This window comes from Nannospalax galili, unplaced genomic scaffold, assembly GCF_000622305.1.
Source record: "Nannospalax galili isolate Female #2095 unplaced genomic scaffold, S.galili_v1.0 scaffold960, whole genome shotgun sequence".
In the NCBI taxonomy this organism is placed as follows: domain Eukaryota; kingdom Metazoa; phylum Chordata; class Mammalia; order Rodentia; family Spalacidae; genus Nannospalax; species Nannospalax galili.
Genome location: NW_008348313.1, coordinates 3,003,352 through 3,026,317, shown reverse-complemented (window position 1 = coordinate 3,026,317; position 22,966 = coordinate 3,003,352). Strand labels below are relative to the sequence as shown.

The following is a 22,966-nucleotide window of genomic DNA, read 5'->3' as shown; positions in this document are numbered from 1 at the left end:
TAGGACTTTGAATACAAATGCATGTTGAATTTTGTAAAAGGCCTCCTCTGCATCTATTGAGATGACCATGTGGTTCTTGTCTTTGAGCCCATTCATATGATTTATGATGTTTATTGACTTACGTATATTGTACCATCCCTGCATCTCTGGGATAAAGCCAACTTGATCATGGTGGATGATTTTTTTATGTGTGTCTGTATGTGGTTTGTAATTATCTTATTGAGAATTTTTGCATCTATATTCATTAAGGATGTACAAATAATAGGAACAGACAGTTCTCAAAAGATGATGTACAACTGGCCAATAAACATATGAAAAATGTTAAACATTACTAGCTTTCAGAGAAGTGCAAGTTGAAACCGCACTGAAATTCCATCTTACCTGCCGGTGCCAGCCGGCCAAGATGGGCAGTACCTGAAAGGGGGAGTGAGGATTGAAAGAAAAAACAAGAGACAGACAAGATACTTGGGAGGACTGTCAGTAGAGACTGCAGCCCCGGTTTATTTTAGCGCCGCCTTTTTATACAGAAGAACATCAGAGATAGCCACTGTTTGCTTAACTCAATTAATTTCAACAGCTGTTGTTCCCCCCCTGTATCTGAGGATCAAGGAGTGGTCAAATACTTGTTGTGAACTCCATCATATAAACACATTCCTCCTGACTTGGCAGGTTAGGTACTGGTGTGCAAAACACAAACTCAGTAAACAATCCTGCCACAGCTCAATGTACATAATGGCTGTGCTTATTATCAATAGCTCCCAACAGGGTCCTACTTGTCAGTGATGAGTGACTCACTGTGGCCTGGGCTGCCTTGTTACCGAGGTGGGTATCGTTTGAGGGCGCGACTGTGGAGTTCAGCCGGGAGGAGTGGCAGGAACTGGACCCCGCCCAGAGATGCCTGTACGGGGACGTGATGCTGGAGATCTACAGCCACCTCATGTCAGTGGGTGAGTAAGTGACCTGGGAAAACTGGGGTGGGCCTCATTAAGGATTTCCTTCCTTCTTTTTGCAGGACATGGTGGGATATCCAAAGTGTGCTGTTGGCTTTTTTCTTTGTTTTGTTTTAATAATTCATTGCTTTTTGGCACCTCTACATTTATTATTATATGTCCAATACAAAACATTATCTTTTGCAATGTGTAAATGCACAGTTACCTGGCACATGCTAAATGCTGTATGGCTAATGTTCGGCATATTGTAAGGGAGATGGAATTGTTTCTCCTCATTGAAACCATCATCAGCATCCTGAGTACCTCACAAAGATTTCTTTGTCCACAGTGTTAATTGACTATATGATTCCTTATCATCCTATTCATTTGGCCTATTCCTTCATCTCTTTCTTCCCCCAGAAGCAGAATCAGGCTTTGATACTCCTCGGCTGGGATTGTCTGAGACTGCACTCTTTCAGACTAACAAGGCAAGTACAGTGAGAAGAGGCGGTTTATGGTGTTTGATCTTAGGAGAACAGTGGTGGGGTGCCAACGCTACGAGAAGAGATCAGCAAAACCGGATCCCACCCTTGAGTCCTGGTGCTCCCCTCAACGAGAAAACACTGAGCATAGACAGGGGTAGTGAGTGTAAACAGTCAAGGACAACCATTCCTTTGGGAACCCACCTTGTTTCGAAAAGTTTAAAGCCAAACCTTGAAGCAAATAGTAAAAATCAAAGCAATGTCAGAAAACAGTTTAACAATATTAGCACAACCAATCACCTCTTCACAGAAGAGTCTAATGCTGACTGTCCAGTTCCTCACAGAGGAGAGAAGTCCTTCAAAAATAACCAGTGCAGTCAAGCTCTCATCTTTAAACGACCATTTATACAGCAAGACATTTACACTCTGAAGAAACTAGATGAATGTACTGAATATGTAACAAAGGTCTGTGACGGGGCCTCATTCCATAAGCATGAGACAGCTCACACTGGAGAAAGACCTTTCGTCTGTCACAAATGTGGTACAGCATTCCTCCTGAAGTCAGAGTTGGCCTCCCATCAAGGAACTCACATAGGCGAGAAGCCTTATGAATATTCTGATTCTGGTAAGTCATTTAGTCGTGCATCCAACCTGCAGGTACATCATTGAATTCACACTGGGGAGAAGCCTTATGAATGCTCCGACTATGGAAAATCATTCAACAATACATCCCAACTGAAGATACATTATTGAATACATACTGGTGAGAGACCTTGTGTGTGTCCGTTTGTGGGAAAACCTTCAAGGAGAAGTCAGAGCTCAGCATGCACCAGAGAATTCACAAGGGGAAGAATTCTCACAAATGCAGTGACTGTGGGAAATCATTTACTTACACATCTCAATTGAAGATGCATCATCAGGTTCACACAGGGGAGAAGCCTTACAGGTGCAGGGACTGTGGGAAATCATTTACTTACACATCCCGATTGAAGATGCATCATCGGGTTCACACAAGGGAGAAACCCTACGTATGCCCTGAATGTGGGAAGGGCTTCCACAATAAGTCATCGTTGCCTAGACATCGGATGACTCACACTAAAGAGAGACGTTTTGTCTGTCACAGATGCGGAAAGGCATTCTTTCAGAGGTCACAGCTGACATCTCATCAGCAAATTCACACAGGAGAGAAGCCCTGTGTGTGCATGGAATGTGGGAAGGGCTTCTACAATAAGACATCTTTGCCTAGACATCAAATATTGCACACTAAGGAGAGACCTTTTGCCTGTCACAAATGTGGGAAGGCATTCCTCCAGGAGTCAGCATTGGCATCACATCAGCAAACTCACACAGGAGAGAAACCCTATGTGTGCCTGGAATGTGGGAAGGACTTTTATAATAAGTCATCTTTACATAGACATCGGATGACTCACACTAGGGACAAACCTTTTGTCTGTCACAAATGTGGGAAAGCCTTCTTTCAAAGGTCACAGCTGATGTCTCATCAGCAAACTCACATGGGAGAGAAGCCTTACAAATGCCTTTACTGTGAGAAATCTTTCAGTCATTCGTCCCAACTAACAGTTCATCATCGACTTCACACAGGGGGGAGATCATACAAATGCCACTACTGTGGGAAATCATTTAGTATTTCCTCACAACTGAAGGAGCATCTTCGAATTCACACAGGGTAGACACCTTATGCATGTTCTGAATGTGGAAAAGCCTTCAGACAAAGATCATCCTTCAATCTACACATGAAAATACGTACTGGAGAAAAACAACATATATGTAGTGAGTGTGGGAAAGCCTTCCGTCAGAAATCAGTACTTAGAACACACCAGAGAATTCACACTGGGGAGAAGCCTTACAAATGCAGTGACTATGAGAAAGCAGTGGCTTCAAAGAGCCAACTCCGAAATCATCAGCGAACTCACACAGGTGAGAACCCATGTGTGTGCACCGAATGTGGGAAAGGCTTCTACAATAAGTCATCTTTACATAGACATCAGATGACTCACACTAGATCAAGACCTTTTGTCTGTCATAAACGTGGGAAGGCTTTCCTCCAGAAGTCGGTGTCAAAATGCCATCAGCAAACTTACACCTGAGAGAAGCCTTAGTAATGCCTTGGGAAATTGCTCCATCATACATCACAACTGAAGGACCATCATATCCACATAAAGGTGTTACCAGTGTGGAGAGTGAGGGAAATCATCCGGCAGTGCATCCCGACTAAAAGTACAGCATCAAATTCACACTGGGAAGAGAACTTATGTGTTTTCTAGATGCAAGAAAGCCTCCAACAACATGTCATTGTGGTAGGCACCAAGCAACTCAAATGAGATACAGGTCTGGCAGGCTAAAATGAGAAAGCAATTCAGAGTCTATAAGCATGTTCCTAACTGAAGTATAATGCGTGGGTTACTTGAAGAAGAGAATATTTTTTTAAAAATACCTCATTGAATATTGTAGAATTTGTATTTAAGAAAAAGTCTACATGTGCATTGTTCATTTAAATGCATAAGTCATTACAAATGAGAAAAAGTACTCAATAAAGAACTTGTTAGGGAAAGCACAAATGACCACGTTTGCAATAGGCCTTTTGACAATTATGAATTTCATCCCAGGAAGAAACTCTACTGGGTTGGGAAAAGCCTTACTATAGAAAATGGTGAGCCAGGGAAATGGCTCAGAGGTAAGAGGCGTGTCATCAAGCCTGATGACATAAGTTTGATCCCCAGGACCAACATTGTGGAAGGAGAGAAATGACCAAAGTTGTCTGTTGTCCTCCAATCACTACACCAGCTCCATGGTTTACTCTCACACCTACTCACATACTAAATTTTAAAAAGTAGTAGAAAATGGAGCTGGGCATAGCGGCACACACCTATAATCCTAGCCACTTGGAAGGCAGAGGCAGAGGCAGGTGGATCTCCGTGAGTTCAAGGCCGGCCTGGTCTACATAGTGAGTTCCAGGCCAGCTGGGGCTACAGGGAGACCCTGTCTCAAGAAGACCAAAAAAAAAGTAGAAGATGGTTCTATAGAGGACATTCATTTCCATATTTTTTTCCCTATAAAATATATATTGTCGTTGACAGCATGGTACTCCACAGGATTGAAATGCCATAATCCAGCCCCTTTGCTGCTACTGTGTCCTGTTATAAATACTTCTGGAGCTGGGAGTGTAACTCAAGGGTAGAGTACTTGCTTTGCACGTTTGAAGACAAGTTCAGTTCACAGCACCCCAAATAGCTACAACAAAAAACTTAAAATAGAGGCTTGGGAGATAGTGATTACCTAGCATGCATAAAGCCCTGAATTTGATTCCCAACACTGCACAAAACTGGGTGTGGTACACATACTTGTAATCCCAGCACTCTAGAGGTGCAGGCAAAAGGATCAGAAGTTCAAGGTCATCTTTGTTTACATAGAAAGTTTAAGGCCAGGGTAGACTATGCAATACCCTGTCTCAAAAAAATCTGGGGGCTGGAGAGATGGCTCAGTGGTTAAGAGCACTGGCTGTTCTTGCAGAGGACCGAGGTTTGGTTCTCAGCACCCACATGGTGGCTAACGTCCATCTGTAACTCCAGTTCCAGGGATCCAATGCCCTCTTCTGGCCTTCACACGCACTGCACACATCTGGTGCACTCACATGCAGACAAAATTCTCATACACATAAAATAAAAATATTTTTTAAATGTTTAAATCTGTAAAGCTCCACAACCTAGACTTGAAGTACACAGGACAAAAAACAACTTGATCCACACGGGCTTCACACTGAGCGTGTTATTGGACTTCCCTACCCTGCTTTCTTCATCTGCAAAAGGAAGAGTATAATAGTACCTCACTCCGTGCATGAGAAATAGACCGTCGATTGGATTCATCTTTGCAACTTCCCTGGGAAATCAAGTGGTAAGTGAACTTTAATGTGACCCTCTCTCTCTGAACTAGCTTGGATTCCTCTGGGCTGAGTATGGACCTAACTTTGGAATTGTCAGTTCATTGGAAGTCTTTAACAGGTAAAAAAGGTTTAGGAGTTGCGGCCAGAACCCTCAGTCCCAGACCCTTTCAAGGAGGATGAGAGGCCCGGGCAACTTGTCAAGACCAGAGAGATGAATTAGTTTGAGGCCTTCAAAATGAAACTGAGGGCTCATGAATTCTAATTGAGTTCCTGGAAAGAAAAGTTACTACTGTGGACAGTTTGTGTAAATGTGTTTACTTTTTCCCCACAGTCCTTGAAAAATGAATTTTATACTGAATCACCCCATTCTGAATGTGAAGAAGTGAAGGCCAGAAAATTGTATGCAAATCTGCTCATGTTCAAAATCTGGTCATGAGGAAGTCTCAGGTTTGAACCAGACTTTCTGATGCCATCTCAGCCCAACTGCTGTGATTCCTGCCTTCCCACGGCCATCCGTATTACTGGATAGTGAAAAGACGGACAAATGGAGAATGTCATGTGGACTCATCAGAAGATCCTGCCTCCCCTCCCTGTGAAAAATCTGCTGGGCCTGTCCTTCAGCAGTTCTGAGAATTCACACACAGTCTGTGCACACTAGCAGTGAGGCACGCAGCTGGAGCCGGCTTGTCCGATGCTGCACACCCCAGCTCTGGTTGGCACCATCTTAGTGAGATAGGCCTCTTTGTAGTATTATTCCCTCAAGTACAGAAAAGGAATAACCATCTCTGCCCCGTGACCTTCCTGGATATTATGTGCATTAGTCGTACAAAGCTGGCAGCTGGATAGTGGCTGACTGCCATGAGTGCTCCAAAGCTCCTGGCCCAACAGCTCACTAAGCACGGAATTTTAGTAAATTGGAAATGAAGATATTTTCAGAAATCGAGTTCTGTTATTGAACATGAAGTCCAAATAAGAACGTCTGCCACGCACAATGTTCAGCAGAAAATGTTCCCCATCTTCACAGGGAAAGGTTGTCTCTCCCTGTGACTGTCTGGTTGTCTCTCCCTGTGACTGTCTGGTTGTCTCTCCCTGTGACTAATCTGGTTGTCTCTCCCTGTGACTATCTGGTAAGAAGGACTCCTGGGCTTGGTTGGATGAATGAGGAAGCAGGAAAGTGGGTGGATGACTGAGGACTAGGGAAAGCAGGGCTGGCAGGCTTCCTTGAAGCCCTGACCGAAAGAACTCCCGTCCAGCCCTCAGATACCCCTCATCTTGACCCAGAGGCTTAGAGGAGGAAGTCTACAGTGAGATTAGTAATGATTGACCACAGCATGGTGCCATCATGTCATCAGATCCAGGGCAGAAGACCAGGCATGGAGGGTAAGAAGGGACAGCTATTGGAGCCTAAACTTAGGGAGGGTCCAACCTCCATCCCCAACACACACATACTTCTCCGTCAAGCCACTGTGAGGCCTCAACTTTGACCAGAAATCTGCCCCACCAGCAATTGGTAGTGGCCAAACTATGGGAAAGACCATGAGAATATTCCATTTAGTTTTACCCTTTAGCAACAGGGCAGGTCACAGAACAACCAGGCACTTGCTTCCTCCAACTGGGCTCCAGGCTATGGCCCCGACCCCATTTCAGGGTTGTCTGTTTCCCCTCATTCTAAGGCAGCCCATGTGCGTCTAGGAAGTCCTGCATGCCCCACCCCCATTCATTATGTGACCTTCAGCTCTGTCTGCTAGACTACCAAGAACAGGGCACTCTCCCGTGTGGAGACTCAGGTCTGTGGATGGACGTCAATGAGTGAAGGCAAAGGACCCAACCCCAGGTGGGAAGGAGTGAGTTTAATTCTTTAGCAGTGCTTTTCTATACTCTCAGAGCTACAGTCACAAGCTTGGTGTTTGTGCCAGAACATATGAGAGAATTAGTTTCACAGAGAACAAAGCACATTCTACAGGTTTACATTTAAAGTTAGTCAGTAGGCTACAAACAATATATCAGTTTCTTACACAGTCTATAGATTTAAACAATTTCCAGGAAAGGTAGTCAAATAGTGGTATGTTTGACATTAAATAGACATCCTATGTCTTGCAGTACCATGACTTAGACTAACGTTTTTCTCTGATCTATGACTAAGGCGGTGTCCTGCCAAGCCCAACGCTCTTGTTTTCAAGAACTGTCCACACGTTAATTAACCTCTGCCTGCAGCAATGTCATCATCTTCATCCCAGCGTCCGTCGCATCGGAGGAACCTTTCATCCTCAGTGAATGGGGCGAAGAGTCGCTCTCCTCCAAGGAAGCGTTAGTGCAGCCTCGAGCAGAGAGCATTGAGAACACAGGGAAGTGGCTGTGACTCAGTGGGTGGAGGCTAGATGAGCATTGTGGCAGGAAGTGGCAATAAGTGTTGGAAGATCAAGGTGGTGCCTGGGGTGCACTGAGTGGGCGTGGTTAGCACTGATATGCAGGGAAGTCCCGGAGAAGGGCAGAGAAGAAATTGATTTTGCATAAAACCAGGTTCTGTGTAGTGTCATTTTAACATGTGGTGATGGGCCTAGGCTTTTGGGACTCAGTTCATTTCAGATCCTCACTTTTAATGTTCCCTATGGCTACTCATCACATTTCCTAATAATTCCACCTAGTTACAATTCAGTAAAAAAAGAACCCCAGTTCCTGCCAAAATACAGAGAAAAAGTATCTTTAGAAATATGTAATGTTGGGGCTGGAGAGATGCTCAGTGGTTAAGGGCACTGGCTGCTCTTGCAGAGGACCTGGGTTCAATTCTCAGCACCCACATGGTGACTAACAATCGGCAGTAACTCCAGTTCCAGGAGATCCTGACACTCTCTTCTGACCTCCGTGGGCACTGCACGACACGGGTGCACTCACATACATGCAGGCAACACACGCATACACATAAAGTAATAAAATAAATATTTTTTAAAAAAGAAATATAATGTCACTGTCTCTTAGAAACAGACATGCGTACACACAGGTAGTAAATAAATCTCCCGCCTGTCCTGGCAGTACGGAAGTGAAGTATTTTGATGGTGGCCTCCTTGTCCTTGGAGTATGGGCGCGGCCATGACAGTTTCCATAGGGGGTGAAGTAACCGGAAGTGGCCTAGAGGGGCTATTTCCGCTCCCATCCTCTAGTTCTTGTTGCCAGGACACCCTGCGAGTTTGGATGCTGAACACTGCGGATTCTCAGCGTCCGTGAGCCAAGCCCCAGCGAGCCCCGGCGTGCCGTGTGCAGAGGCGATGAGCTGGGTAAGCTGAGTGGCGCGGGGAGGATGCTGGGAGGTGATGGAGGTTTGTGCAGAGGGAGGGACTGACGTCGGGTGCAGGGAGGACTGCAGGGAGGACTCGGGTCCAGATGGGATGTGGGCTGCTGCGTGGTCCCCTGTGGACGTGGTCCTCCGAGCACCGAGAACAGCACTGGGGACCCTGGGAGGACTCCCCGTGGGTGCTGCAGGAGTCCGTGCTGGGTGGAGCTGGAGCTGCGGGTGGAGGACTTGGAGGATGGGTGGTGATGGAGAAGTCAGGAAAGCAGGTTGCTGAGGATGGAGCCCGCAGGCCTGGGGATGGGGGTGGGCTTGTGGGGACTGCACGGCCTTCTGCCCCGGGGTGTCAGTGGGGCCATGGCGCGGAGGCCTGGCACGGGGTCCGAATACCAGCCTACAGGAAGAGAAAACTAACAAAGGGTATTAAACTAGAAGATTGGGGGCCTAGTGGGGGGCACTGCCATCCAGAGTCTGCCTGGCCCCTCCCCTAAGTGGAGTTAACAGCACACACGGAGCAGAAGCCAGGAGATGTGCGTATGTAGTGTAGCTGTGGGCCCAGTCACCAGAGCTGGGAGATGAGCCCTTGTATACTGATGAGGACTTCTGGGGCAGGGCATTCCCATCCCAGCATGAAATTTCCTATGGGGAGCTAGAGCTGTGAAACAGAATTTAAATTTTTTTGTTTGTTTTTGTTTTTGGAGATTTGGGTGTCCCTGTAGCCCCAAGCTGACCTGGAACTCGATATGTAGACCAAGCTGGTTTTGATTTCACAGAGAGTGGCCTGCCTCTGCCTTCTGAGTGCTGGGATTAAAGGCCCCTGCCACCAGGCCCAGCCCCCAAATTTTAAATCTTAAATTCTAATTCCTAATTCCTAGGTGCACCTTATATAAGTACTGGGGTCCTTCGCAGATGTGATGGGTCAGTGCTGGCCCTTCAGGGGACCCTGTGGACACAGGAAGAATCACTGCATTGAGCAGTGAAGCTCCTTCCATATTGGGGGACATTCTTTGGGCCCCTTTGTTAAAGTTTATTTGAGGTTCTCTGGAAACGTGTAAATTGCAATGTCAGGAATGGTCTCTGGACCTGGGACGTGTCAGTTTTTACCTGGTGGTCCAGTGGTCCTGTGGTCCACTCATGGGAGGTCACTGGAAGTCCAGGGGGTCTGTGACTGCTTTCCATGTATTGTAAAGACATTAGGGACAGGGAGACATGCTCTGTGAGTGGCAGTCACATATGCAGGCCTTCCTAGTCAATGGGGGGATTGAGTCAATAAACAGGATGGTGGCCGTCACAGAAGAACACAGAAATGTCTAGACACCACAAAGAACCAGGAGTGGCAATTGTCCCACCCCACCCCTGGTTTCGGAAGGCAAGAGGAAACAGAAAGGTGGTTTCTGGATGCTGAGTTCATAAGGGACCACATGAGGTCATGGGGACTGTGTGTGTGTTTAGAATGATGAGTGTGGAGAACATAACCCACTCCTCCACTTAGGGCAAATGAACCAGCACACAGCCTCGTTAGTCTCGATGAAAGAAAGTGGTTAGACTAATGCTTGCGGCACGATTCAAAGGGCTCTGGGAAAACAGCTTGCTGGGAGTTGTTTGTATTTGTCAGCTGCTAGGCAGGTGCCGAGGCATGATGAGCCTCATCATGCCTCGGGTTCCCCATGTCTGTGATGAAGACTATCCTCACTTAGGAAAGTAGGATAATCCCTTCCTCTTCTCACAGGTAAAAAGTGGGAGCGCCTCAGTGAGCCATCCTTGCCTTCAATCCCAATTACAGGAGTTTCGGGGGGTGATGGTTTTAGACTTATTGTATTTTAAATCATCTATGTGTGCAGGGAGGGATATGTGCTCATGTGAGTGGAGTACCCACAGTGCGGAGGAGGGTATCAGACCCCTGGAGCTGAAGTTACAGGTGGTTGTGAGCCACCACTCGTGAGTGCTGGATCTCAGGTCCCTGCCAGAGCAGTATGCCCTTTCAGCTACCGAGCCAGCCTTCCAGCCCTGTGTGTGTATGTGTGTGTGCACATGTATGTGGATATGTGTGCCTGTACATGCCCATGCATGGAGGCCAGAGTGGGACATCAAACGTCCTGTCACACTCTGCCTTGTTCCTCTGAGACCCAAGCTTCAGAGGTCCTACGGTCTCTGTCTCCACAGTGCTAGGGTTACAGGAGTACACAAACACAGGGCATGGAGGCCAGAGTGGGACATCAAACGTCCTGTCACACTCTGCCTTGTTCCTCTGAGACCCAAGCTTCAGAGGTCCTACGGTCTCTGTCTCCACAGTGCTAGGGTTACAGGAGTACACAAACACACATGGATTTGGGGTTTGTTGGTTTTGGGGTGTGTGTGTGTGTGTGTGTGTGTGTGTGTGTGTGTGTATGTGTGTGTGTGTATGTGTGTGTGTGTGCTGGGGATTTAACCTCAGGTCTTCATGCGTATACATCAAGCACTCTCACCCACTGAGCCACCTCTCCAGCCCCCAGACTACGGTTCGCTTGGTTCTTTTTCCTTACCCTGGATGATGCTCACAGCAGAACCGTTCTGAGCTTTGCTGCTCTGTCATGCCTACCTTGTGACTTTCTGGGGCCCTCAGACATTCATGGGCAAATGCTGAGAAGGGTCACAAGATCATTGCCTCTCTGGGGCTCTCCCTCTCCACACAAGATCATTGCCTCTGCCACATCACCCAGGCTTCAGAATTTTCCATCACACCACAACTTGCCTCTGCCCAGATGCCCTCCTGGGAACCTGCAGACACCCACCCAGCTTCCTGTTCCTGAGGAAATTGGATCTGCCAGTGGAAGAGGCCAGGAGAAGGTATACCTACTGCCATGAATGTGCCCCAGCAGCCCTGGAGCCTGGGTCTGGCCGGGCAGGATGGATCATGTGAGGTAAGCAGCAGCCGCCCGGGTCCAGGTCTCTAGAGCTAGAGGCCAGACACGGGCAGCAGCGGATCCCCATTCCCAAGACAGACTTGATCCTCCAGCTAAGAGCAGACCATGGGGGGCAGTGCCCCCCCATCTTCATGACTCCCTCACTGTGCTGCCTCTTGGGTTAAGGTGTGGCCATCACGCCTGTGTCCCGTCCATGAGTCCTCAGTCCTGAACTGCCTCTTTCCAGTACGTAGCCACTTTTGTGAGTGTCTTGGAGAAGATCATTTGATACGGACGCATAGCAGGTAAATCGTAGAGACTGTGTATCTGGTAATGATATCTTCCTAAAATAAAAATAAACACTGTATAATTAGTTAACCTATGTGAAGTAACCTGTCCAAATATATACGCAGAAATTGTTAAAGATTTCGTGGAAATGATAATTATTTTACTGTGTGTGGGCATGCGAATGCTGAGGTGCACATGTCAAGTCCAAAGGACAACTTGCAGGAGTCAGTTCTCGCCTTCCACCATGTGGCTCCTGATGATCTGAACTCAGGCCCTTAGCCTTGACAGCAAGTACCTTAACCCAATGAGCCATCTCTCTGGCACTGATTTCCATGTTAAAGTATCCATGCATATACACACAGAAACCATCATTTTTGCTTCCTTTTTTTATTATTTTTGTTTTATGTGTATGAGTGTATTGCCTGCATGTATGTGAGAGCACCCATGAACCGAAAGAAAACCCAATGAAAGGCGTGCACTGCCTGAGAGGTCAGAAGAGGGTGACGAATCCCCTGGACTCTTGGTTGTTAGGCACCATGCAGATGCTGGGAATCGAACCCAGGTCCTCTGCAGGAGCAGTCAGTGCTCTAACCACTGAGCCATCTCTCCAGCCCCATCAGCTTAACTTTAAAAAAAAAATATTTTATTTATTATTTTGGTTTTATGTGTATGACTGTGTTGCCTGCATGTATGTGAGTGCACCCGTGTCCTTCTAATAATTATTTTTTTTTAAAAAAATAGTATTAAAGCTGGGCGTTGTGGCCCACATCTTTGATCCCAGCACTCAGGAGGCAGAGGGAGTGGATTGCTGTGAGTTCAAGGCCAGCCTAGCCTATATAGTGAGTTCCAGGCCACCTGGGGCTACAGGGAGACCCTGTTTCAAAAAGACCAAAAATAAAAATAAATTTGTTTCAAAATATTGTTTAAATTTTTATTTATTTTTACTTCATGGATATTAGTATTTTGCCTACATTTAAATGTACCACATGCACACAATACCCAGGAAGGCCAGAAGAGAGCAATGACTCCCCTGTAACTGCAGTTATGGATGGTTGTTAGCTGCCATGTGGGTGCTGGGAACCAAGTCCTCTGAAGAGAACCCAGTTCCTTTAACCACTGAGCCTTCTCTCCAGTCCCAAGTATTTTGGTTTGAATATTCCTTTCACTGGGTTATCGTTCAGTTCATGGATGGACTATTTACTTCTGTAAATATTGGAGACATTTTGGAATGTGCTTTTCTGAATGAATGAGAGTTCAGAATTCTGGCAGCTAAAACCAAACAGCACAGGGGTTTTGTGCACAGTCTTCATTCTCATGATCCTCTGTTGTCCGGTTCTCAGCCTAACATGATGGTTAGCCAGGTCATTAAGTCGCTTCCCCTGTAGCCTGGATTGATGTTGACTCTCAGTGTCGTGCTGCTTTTCATTGTGGGAGCCTTAGAGAGAATCCATTTCTGGTCATCCTCAGAGAGAAGCGGTGTGCAAGAGATGACAGGACACTTTTTATGAACTTTCTTTATCCCCTGAAATAAGGTGTAAAATGAGCATTTTCTGGGAGACCTAGTGACACATCGTGTTGAGGAATCACTCGTCAGTGATGAGTGACTCACTGTGGCCTGGGCTGCCTTGTTACAGAGGTGGGTGTCATTTGAGGACGTGACTGTGGAGTTCAGCCAGGAGGAGTGGCGGCACCTGGACCCTGCCCAGAGATGCCTGTACCAGGACGTGATGCTGGAGATCTACAGCCACCTCGTGTCAGTGGGTGAGTTAAGTGACTTGGGAAAACTGGGGTGGGCCTCATTAAGGATTTCCTTCCTTCTTTTTGCGGGACATGGTGGGCTATCCAAAGTGTGCCACTGGTTATGTTTTGATTTTTATCCCCCCTCAGTCTCTCCTGATAATCCATTCCTTTTTGGCGCCTCTGTATTAGTTACTGTGCGTCCAGTACAAAATGTTGGCTTTTGCAATGAGCCTATGCAGAATTCATTCCAAGACCTCTAAGATCCAGAAGGTACACACAGATCCAACATTCTTCCAATTCATAGGATGTCGCATTCCCAGCCCTGGAGCCGTCTTCAGGATGAGGAGAAGAAAGCAGACACTGAAGGGGGCGGCTGAGCTCCCACTTCAGCAGTGTTGGGGTCGCGGTGAGTATTTGAGGATTACCCAGGGAGGTGGATGTCCTTAGGGCCTGCTGTCAGCCGTCCGCCCTTACCTGTTCCCCCAGTGGTGGTGGTAGACCCTGGATTGCTCTTTCATCTCCTTTTTTTTTCTTTTTAACTATACTTGAATTATTTTTAATTTTTATTTTATGTGTATGAGTGTATTGCCTGCATGTGTGTAAGTGCACCAGTGTTGTGCAGTGCCTGCGGAGGTCAGAAGAGGATGTTGGATCCCCTGGTATTGCAGTTACAGATGGTTGTTAGCTACTATGTGAATGCTGGGATTTGAACCCAGGTTCTCTGCAAGAGCAGCCAGTGCTCTAACCACTGGACCATCTCTATAGCCCCTCCTCTCACTATCTAAACTAATGCTGCAATACATTGTTATAAATATGGGTTAATGGCTAGAATAAGACTCTCGGAGGTGAATTCTGGGTAGTGGGCTGCCTCATCATGGAGGTAACTGTATGTTGACTAACCCAACCATGTTCTTCTCCTGATGCTCTGCACACAGACTGGTATGTGCACATCCTGTTTATCAACACTGGACCTACCAGATTGTTCCTATATTACCATGTGATACCTGAAAGGACTGTGTCTTTGTCCCCATTTAATTTTTCTTTTTTAAATATATTTTATTTAGGGCCAGGCATGGTGGCACATGCCTTTAATCCCAGCACTCTCAAGGCAAAGGCAGGCGGGTCTCTGTATGTTTGAGGCCAGCCTGGTCTACACAGTGAGTTCCAGGCCAGCTGGGGCTACAGGGAAACCCTGTGTCAAAAAGACCAAAAAAAAAAAATTTTTTTTTAGTTTATTATTTTTATTTTATGTGTATGAGTGCTTTGCCTGCATGGATGTAAGTGCACCTGTGTCATGCAACACCCTGCAGAGGCCAGGAGAGGGTATCAGATCCCGTGGAACTAAAGTTACAGATGGTGGTTAGCTGCCATGTGGATGCTGGGAACCAAACCCAAGTCCTCTGGAAGAACAGCTTCTTAACTGCTGAGCCAGCTCTCCAGCCCCTCATTTAATTTTTCTAATTAGAGCATTTCATCATATCTGGGTTTTCCATGTGTACCTTTTGTACTGTGTTATAATGTTGTGCTGTGTCATTTCCTCTTGTGTCCTTGACTTCATTGATCTCCTTCCCTCTGGTGGTTCTACTTTTGTTGACACCCCCCTCCGTGTGGCACCAGTGCACAGTGTGTTCCTCCAATGAAGCCTCTACACAGGAGTTCCCCTAATGGGCCTGTCCATTCTGCACACCCAGTCCTCATAGTTCTGTGGGGAGGGTGCTGAGCAGGTTTTCCACGGTCTCTGTGCTTACACCACATGCGCTGTCTTACTTAGCCACTGAGGGGCACTCTCCGTGAGATGGCGCTGTTATTAATTTTGGGAGATCAGAAATTGGGAGCTTCCTCATCCAAGTTGGAAATTCAGTCAGAAATTCCCTTTCTAAAATGTTCTTTGAGAACTTTATACAGTTATATAATGTATGTTGACTATAACCATCCCCCTCTACCTCCCCCCAGCCCTCCTCGAACAACACATCCCTCTCCCAACTTAACGTTCTTTAAAAAAAAAAAAAAATGGAGAAAGAAATCACTGAGATCAATTAGTGCCACCCATACATCAATGTGTGGCCCACCTGCTGGAGCTGGGGCAACCCACAGTGGCCACGCCTCCAAAGAAAAATGACTCCTCCCCCAGCAGCTCTCAATTGTGGACAGCTCCTCACCTAGGAGAGGGGCCTTATGAGCCCCTCCCAAGTCCATGCTGGAAGTTTGACTAGCTTGATCTTGTTGTAGGCCTTGTGTAGGTGGTTACAGCTGCTTTGAGTTCATGGAAAAATCATGTTCATTTAACAGAAGGCTACTGGAACTGGAACTCTGTCAAAATGGGAGTTTAAAGCTTAACTGGTTTCAGGGGCTGGAAAGATGGCTCAGTAGTTAAAAGCACTGGTTGCTCTTGCAGAGGACCAAGGTTCAGTTCCCAGCACCCACACGGCAGCTCACAGTCTTCCTTAACTCCCATTACAGGGGATCTGATGCCCTCTTTTGACCTCTGAGGGCATTGTACGACATGGGTGCACTTACATACATGCAGGCAATACACTCATAAAATAAACATAATAACTAAAATATTTTTAAAAAAGTAAAGAGTAACTGGTTTTGAAGTTTCAGAAATGAGCCCCTCAACCTACATGTGAGGGGACACTGGTGTTGACTTTCAGGACAGGGAGAGTTGCTGTTCCATGAAGTACTTTTGGATGACAAGAAAAAGCAAGTGAGATCAGCTTAGCGGTCATTGAGGTCTGAGCATCTGCTCTGGTTAGGGGTAAAGTGGCCTTTTCTTCATGTTGACATTGGTCAGGGCTGAGGATATATTAGCTCTGTGGTAGCATGCCAGCCTAGCATGCACTGAGTCCTTGGTTCAACCCCCAGTACTGTGAAAGTTTGTGTAAATAAATATGCAGATAGTAGGACACGTCAACATTGACAAGATATATTAGTGAGTGATGGAAAAGCCCTTAGCATAGTCATGCCGGCTTACATGGATAGTCTAAGGTAGTCTACAAACAAATGGGTTTCATTATGGAGTTATCATACCCGTGTGTCATACGTTCTTCGTGTTTGCTCCCCTTCTGCCGTCCTTCCCAGGCCCGAGTACTGAGCCTGTTCCTCCCACAAATGGCCTCCCTTTTGCGTCCGTGTCACGTATTTTCCATGGCTTTTTTTGTTCCTCCCTTTGCGCAGTTCCTTTCTGCTTTTGTGGCCTACACACAGCACATGCACACATGCTTATGTACACACCTACATAAATTTAAATCTGGGGTTCACCTGTGAGGCCAAGTGTGGTATTTGTCTTTGTGAGTACTTGCTTAATTCACCCAACACAATGATCTCAAGGTCCATCCATTTTCCTGCAAGTCTCATGATGACATTTTTCTTGATACTCACAGAAAATCCGTGGTGTATATGCAGCACATTTCCTTTATGCACTCACTCATCTGTGGATAGACATCCGGTCTCACGTCTTAGCCATTGTGAATAATGCAGCAATAAATGTCAACATGTAACTGTCTGTATATTCATGGAGAGCACAGGTGCATCCCCAGGATTGGTAGAGCTGGGTCAGATGGTGGTTCTATTTTTAGTTCTTTGAGGAACCACCACACTGGTTTCCTTGGTGGCTACACCAGTTTACGTTCCTGTGTCTGTTCCCTTAGTAGATAGTTCTGACTGGGGGGAGCTAGAGAGTAGGAAAATAGTTTTAATTTGCATCTCCCTGATAGCTAAGGATATTGAACATGTTTTTAAATATTGATTGACCATTTGTATTTTAGGAAGTATCCATTTCATTTCTTGGCTCTTTTTTTGAGACAGAGTCTCACCTGGCCTGGAAACACACAGGTCTACCTGTCTCTATCTCCCAGTCCTGAGATTAAAGGCATGTGCCATTACACCCTGAGTGTTAATTGGTGTCTTTGGGAGACTGGGGTTGGATTTTTGCCGTTCTTTATATAATCTAGATGTTAATTCCCATCTCATATATTTAGCAAAGTTCTTTCCCAGTCTCTCCACCATAGTGGCTGTTTCTTTTGCTGTGCAGATTTTTAATTTTATATAATCTCATTTATTAATTCATGGTATTATTCCCTGTGTTAGTTAAGATCCCAAAAGATCTTAACTATGCCTGTAGTTTTTTAAATTTTGCTTATTTTTCCCTCTAGCAGTTTCAGAGTTTTAGGCATTACATTAAGACCTTCAGGCTGTGGGGCTGGAGAGAGGGCTCAGCAGTTAAGAGCACTGGCTGCTCTTGCAGAGGCCCCAGGTTCGATTCTCAGCACCCACATGGCAGTTCACAACCATCTGTAACTCAAGTTCCAGGGGATTCCATGGTCTCTTCTGACCTCCGCGGGCATTGCACGATATGGGTACACTTACTCACATGCAAGCAACACATACAAAAATGAAAATAATAAATACTATTTTAAAAAAGATCTTCAGTCTGTTTTATGTTTATTTTGTGCAGATTGAGAGATCCTGTCACTACCTTTGTGAATTTCTGAAGCTCTTCAGCTCTTTCCATGTTTGGACTGGAGTCTGTTTTTTCTTCTGTTAATTACTCCCCTCCACCATCTCCCATAGAGGCAGTTTCTAATCTCATACTTTCCACAGAAAGTCCTACATTGGATACTTTGATATTAACCTAAATGTGGAATTAACTTAAATATGTCAATTTTTGTAATATACACAAAATGAAAAGTAATCAGAATGTATAACCAGGAATACATCAAGAGAGATTTAAAAAATAGAAACAGCCAGTGTATGCATAAAATCAATGTTTAAAAATGAAAATTTGTGGATCTTAGGTTGTAGCTCAGGGATACAGTGCTTGCTAGATGGAGTAAGACTTTCATCTCTGGCCAGGTATGGTGGCACATGCCTTTAATCCCAGCACTTGGGAGGCAGAGGCAGGTGGATCTCTGTGAGTTCTAGACCAGCCTGGTCTACATAATGAATTCCAGCCCAGCTGGGGCTACAGGGAGACCCTGTCTCAAAAAAACATTTTAAAAAAGGCCTCATCTCTAGCAATGAAGAGAGAAGAGGGAAGGAGTGTGGTGGGGCATTCAGGCTGGCCAGGCTGCACCGTGTTAGAAGAGGCCCCAGCGAAACCCAGTAGTTAAGGCTAGAGGCAGTTACCTCAAGTGGTAACAGCTTGACCAGCTGCACCAAGGTATGGGTTTGAAAACAGGTCTGTGTGCCTGTTTGCTCCTGCGAACAGCAAATTTACGGCTTCTGCACTTTCTGCTTGCTCTTGCAGAATAGAAATTGTTACAGCAGGCTTTCCATCCCTAAGCTTGAGAACTTAAACTTTCCACCCCTGGAAGTGGTTATTCTGTGTAAAAGCTTACCCTAAGAATGGTTCAGGGCTGCACTTGGGACCCGAATGCCCAGTGTAGTCGCTGACCCAGCTATAAAGACCTCCTTTTGGCAATTTTCTGTGTCTGAGTGGTCTTTGGTTCTCACCTCATAACAGGAGGAGGAGGGGAGGGGGAGAGAGAGAGAGAGAGAGAGAGAGAGAGAGAGAGAGAGAGAGAGAGAGAGAGAGAAAAAAAAAAAAAACAAGTGCGCACACCAGAGAGAGAGAGAGAGAGAGAGAGAGAGAGAGAGAGAGAGAGAAATCAAATGAAAAAATGGGCAAGGACATGATTATGCATTTCTCTAGAGCTAATGAACGTGTGTGCTATAGTGTTCTCTTCCAGCCCTCAACTGTCCACTGAAAGTACCTTGCAACAACCGTATGTGCGTCTTCCCCTTCTTAGCCGACCAGCTCTTGGTGTCGAGATCTCCTACATACATTGAACTGGTCATCTCTGTCCAAATGTCATCTTCCCCACAGATTATCAGAGCTGTTGACTTAAGTATTCATGTTTCTACTTCTTTATCCGTTAAACAGGGAGCATAGGTGTAATTGCTTTATGGAGTGGCCCTGCAACTAAAGTGAGTTTATTTCCATTATATAGAAGTTGCCTAGCACATGCTAGAAGAGCTGGTTAAGTGTTTGGCACATCGAAGGGCTACGGGTGTGTTCTGCTCCTTGTCACCATCATGAGGAGGAGCTCACACCGAGGTCTCTTCTGTACAGAGTTTATTGGCACTGCAATTCCTCACTCATCCTGTTGATTGTGCCTGTTCCTTTATCTTTCTTCTCCCAGAAGTGGAATCAGAGCTTGACACCCACCGACAGACATTCCCTGAGTGGGCACCGTTTCAAATTGAGAAGGCAGGTGAAGTCAGAAGAGATGGTTCATGGTGGTCCACTTTAGAAGAACTGTGGCAAGATGCTGACCCTGCAAAGAGAGACCAGCAAAACCGGACCCCACCCTCGGGTCCAGGTGTTCTCCTCGACAAGAAAACACTGCGCACAGCCAGAGGCTGCGAAAGCAAAGAATCTGGAAAAGCCATTCCTTCGGGACCCAACCTTGTTTCTACACAAAAAGGACCTCCAAAATCTTGCTCTCTTTCAAAAAATTCAGCACCTAACCTAAAAAGAAATAAACAGAATCAAAGCAAAGTGACCAAACAGTTTAATGATATTGTTACATCTGGTCAACTCTTCACACAAGACTCTTCTAATGCCAACTGTCCAATTCCTCATACAGGACAAAAGTCGTGCAACAGTAAGCAGTGCAGAAAAGTTCTCACCCATACACAGCCACGTATGCAGCAAGAAATGCAGTCTCATGAGAAACCAGACAAATGTACTGATTGTGGAAAGGTTTTCTACGACAAGTCTGCTTTCCATAAACATGAGACAGCTCACACTGCGGAGAGACTTGTTTGTCACAAATGTGGGAAAGTCTTCTTCCAGAGGTCAGAGTTGATCTCCCATCAAGGAACTCACATAGGCGAGAAGCCTTATGAGTGTCCTGACTGTGGGAAATCATTTAGTCGTACATCCAACCTGCAGGTGCATCATCGAATCCACACTGGGGAGAAACCTTATGAATGCCATGACTGTGGGAAATCGTTCAATAATACTTCCCAACTGAAGGTACATTATCGAATACATACTGGTGAGAGACCTTATGTGTGTCATATATGTGGGAAAGCCTTCAAACAGAAGTCAATCCTCAGCACACATGAGACGATTCACACTGGGGAAAAACCTTACAAATGCACCATCTGCGGGAAATCATTTAGTTGTACATCCCGACTGAAGGTGCATTATCAGATTCACATGAAGGAGAAACCTTATGAATGTGGTGACTGTGGAAAAGCATTCAAGCGAAAGTCGAGTCTCACTGTGCACCAGAAAATTCATATTAGACAAATGCACCATGCATGCAGTGAGTGTGGGAAAACCTTCAACCAGAAGTCAGAACTCAGCATGCACCAGAGAATTCACATGGGGAAGAATTCTCACAAATGCAATGACTGTGGGAAATCATTTACTTACGCATCTCAATTGAAGATGCATCATCGGGTTCACACAGGGGAGAAGCCTTACAAATGCCGGGACTGTGGGAAATCATTTACTTACTCATTCACATTGAATGTGCACCGTCGAATTCACAATAGAGAGAAGCTTCATAAATGTAGTGTCTGTGGGAAAACCTTGGCTTCTAAGTACCAACTTGAAGAGCATGAACGAATTCACACAGGTGAGAAACCATACACGTGCATTGAATGTGGGAAAGCATTCCATGGCAGGTCAGGTTTCTTGAGACATCAGATAACTCACACTAGGGACAAACCTTTTGTCTGCCACAAATGTGGAAAAGCATTCTTTCAGAGGTCACAGCTGACATCTCATCAGCAAACTCACACGGGAGAGAAGCCTTACAAATGCCGTTACTGTGGGAAATCTTTCAGTCATACGTCTCAACTAACCGTACATCATCGAATCCACACAGGGGAGAGACCATACAAATGCAACTACTGTGGGAAATCATTCAGTAATTCCTCCCAACTGAAAGAGCATCTTCGAATTCACACAGGGGAGACACCTTACGCATGCTCTGAATGCGGGAAAGCCTTCAGCCGGAGATCATCCCTCAATCTACACATGAAAATTCATACTGGAGAAAAACACCATGTATGTAGTGAGTGTGGGAAAGCCTTCAGTCAGAAATCAGTACTTAGAACACACCAGAGAATTCACACTGGGGAGAAGCCTTACAAATGCAGTGACTGTGGGAAAGCTTTAGCTTCTAAAGGCCAACTCCGAGATCATCAGCGAATTCACACTGGGGAGAAACCTTATGTGTGCACAGAATGTGGGAAGGGCTTTTTTGGCAGGTCATCTTTGCATAGACACCAGATAACTCACACTAAAGAGAGACCTTTTGTCTGTCACAAATGTGGGAAAACTTTCCTCCAGAAGTCAGCATTGACATCCCATCAGCAAATTCACACCGGAGAGAAACCCTACGTGTGCCCTGAATGTGGGAAAGGCTTCTACAATAAGTCTTCTTTGCCTAGACATCAGATGACTCACACTAGAGGGAGATCTTTTGTCTGTCAAAAATGTGGGAAGGGCTTCCTCCAGAAGTCAGTGTTGAAATGCCATCAGCGAACACACACTGGAGAGAAGCCTTAGGAATTCCTTGGAAAATTGTTCCGTAATACATCCCAACTGAAGGACTGTCATATCCTCATATGAGTGTTGCCAGTGAGGAGCATGGGAAATCATCTAGCAGTGCATGCCAACTTCAAGTATAGCATCAAATTCATACTGGGGAAAGATGTGTGTGTGTGAGTGTGTGTGTGTGTACTGAATGCAGGAAGACCTTCAACAGCATGTCAGATTGCACTAAATGCCAAGCAACTCAGATTAGCCTTGTGTGAAAGGCTTTACTGAGAAACCTAGTCATAGTCTATAAACATATTTATAACCGAGATATCCTGTTACTTGAAGAAAATTCTTTAAAAGGATTTTAAAAGACTTCATTGTACATTATAGAATTTGTACTTAAGAAAAATATCTAGGTATGCACTGCTTGTTTAAACACCTACAATATACAGGAGAAGAATTTATAAAGGGCTTGCAAGGAAAAGCATTAAATGCATACATTTGTAGCATGGGTATAAATTTTATCCTAGGAGGAAATCCTTAAAAGCAAGTTGAGAAAAGCTTCTCTATAGAAACTAGTATAAGACATTGTTACCAACTATTGGATAGTTTGGAGGAATCTGTATCAACAATATTATTTATTGTGGAATAGTAATATTTATATAGTGTGACAGAGGGGTGACAAGACAGTATTATACATCAAGGTGTCTAATGTGTATGATTGCAATTTGTTTATATGATGGTCAGCATTTACATATGTCTATTTCATCTATTTAGTGGGGTTTCCCACAGATCCATTGCATAGCAGGATTTTTTTCTTTTTCTTTTTGAAATAGAGTCACACTATATAGCCCTGACTGGCCTAGAATTCACTATGTAGACCAGGCTGGCCTCAAACTGAAAAAGATCTGCCTGCCTCTGCCACTCGATTTCTGGGATTAAAGGAGTGAGCTAC

The 22,966-nt window shown here is 45.4% G+C and overlaps 2 protein-coding genes across 5 annotated transcripts; both read left to right on the top strand.

The window, feature by feature from the left end:
* The first annotated feature begins 911 nt into the window (after positions 1-911).
* Positions 912-3,531, top strand: LOC103743772 (zinc finger protein 260-like). Its single transcript, XM_029569357.1, is given in 3 exon segments — positions 912-947; positions 1,350-2,195; positions 2,198-3,531. Coding segments are annotated over 3 exon segments (2,214 nt in total). The 5' UTR covers positions 912-913.
* A 4,927-nt stretch (positions 3,532-8,458) lies between these two features.
* Positions 8,459-22,940, top strand: LOC103743729 (zinc finger protein 175). 4 transcript variants are annotated; one of them, XM_008845194.3, is made up of 5 exons: positions 8,459-8,584; positions 11,340-11,498; positions 13,403-13,529; positions 13,813-13,914; positions 19,652-22,940. In XM_008845194.3, the coding sequence occupies exons 2-5, from the start codon at positions 11,439-11,441 to the stop codon at positions 22,036-22,038; spliced, it is 2,676 nt and encodes an 891-aa protein (XP_008843416.1). In that variant the 5' UTR covers positions 8,459-8,584; positions 11,340-11,438; the 3' UTR covers positions 22,039-22,940. The 4 variants fall into 4 exon arrangements, with proteins under 4 accessions (XP_008843416.1, XP_008843415.1, XP_029425219.1 ...); XM_008845193.3 differs by having other exon boundaries at positions 8,468-8,626; XM_029569359.1 differs by lacking the exon at positions 8,459-8,584 and adding an exon at positions 11,667-11,785 and having other exon boundaries at positions 11,357-11,498.
* The last annotated feature ends 26 nt before the right edge of the window (positions 22,941-22,966 follow it).

Coding starts and splice junctions, on each gene's coding strand:
- LOC103743729 (XM_008845194.3), top strand. CDS start 11,439: ATGAATGTGCCCCAGCAGCCCTGGAGCCTGGGTCTGGCCGGGCAGGAT. Junction 11,499..13,402: donor GGCAGGATGGATCATGTGAG/GTAAGCAGCAGC, acceptor GCCTTGTTACAG/AGGTGGGTGTCATTTGAGGA. Junction 13,530..13,812: donor CAGCCACCTCGTGTCAGTGG/GTGAGTTAAGTG, acceptor TCCAATTCATAG/GATGTCGCATTCCCAGCCCT.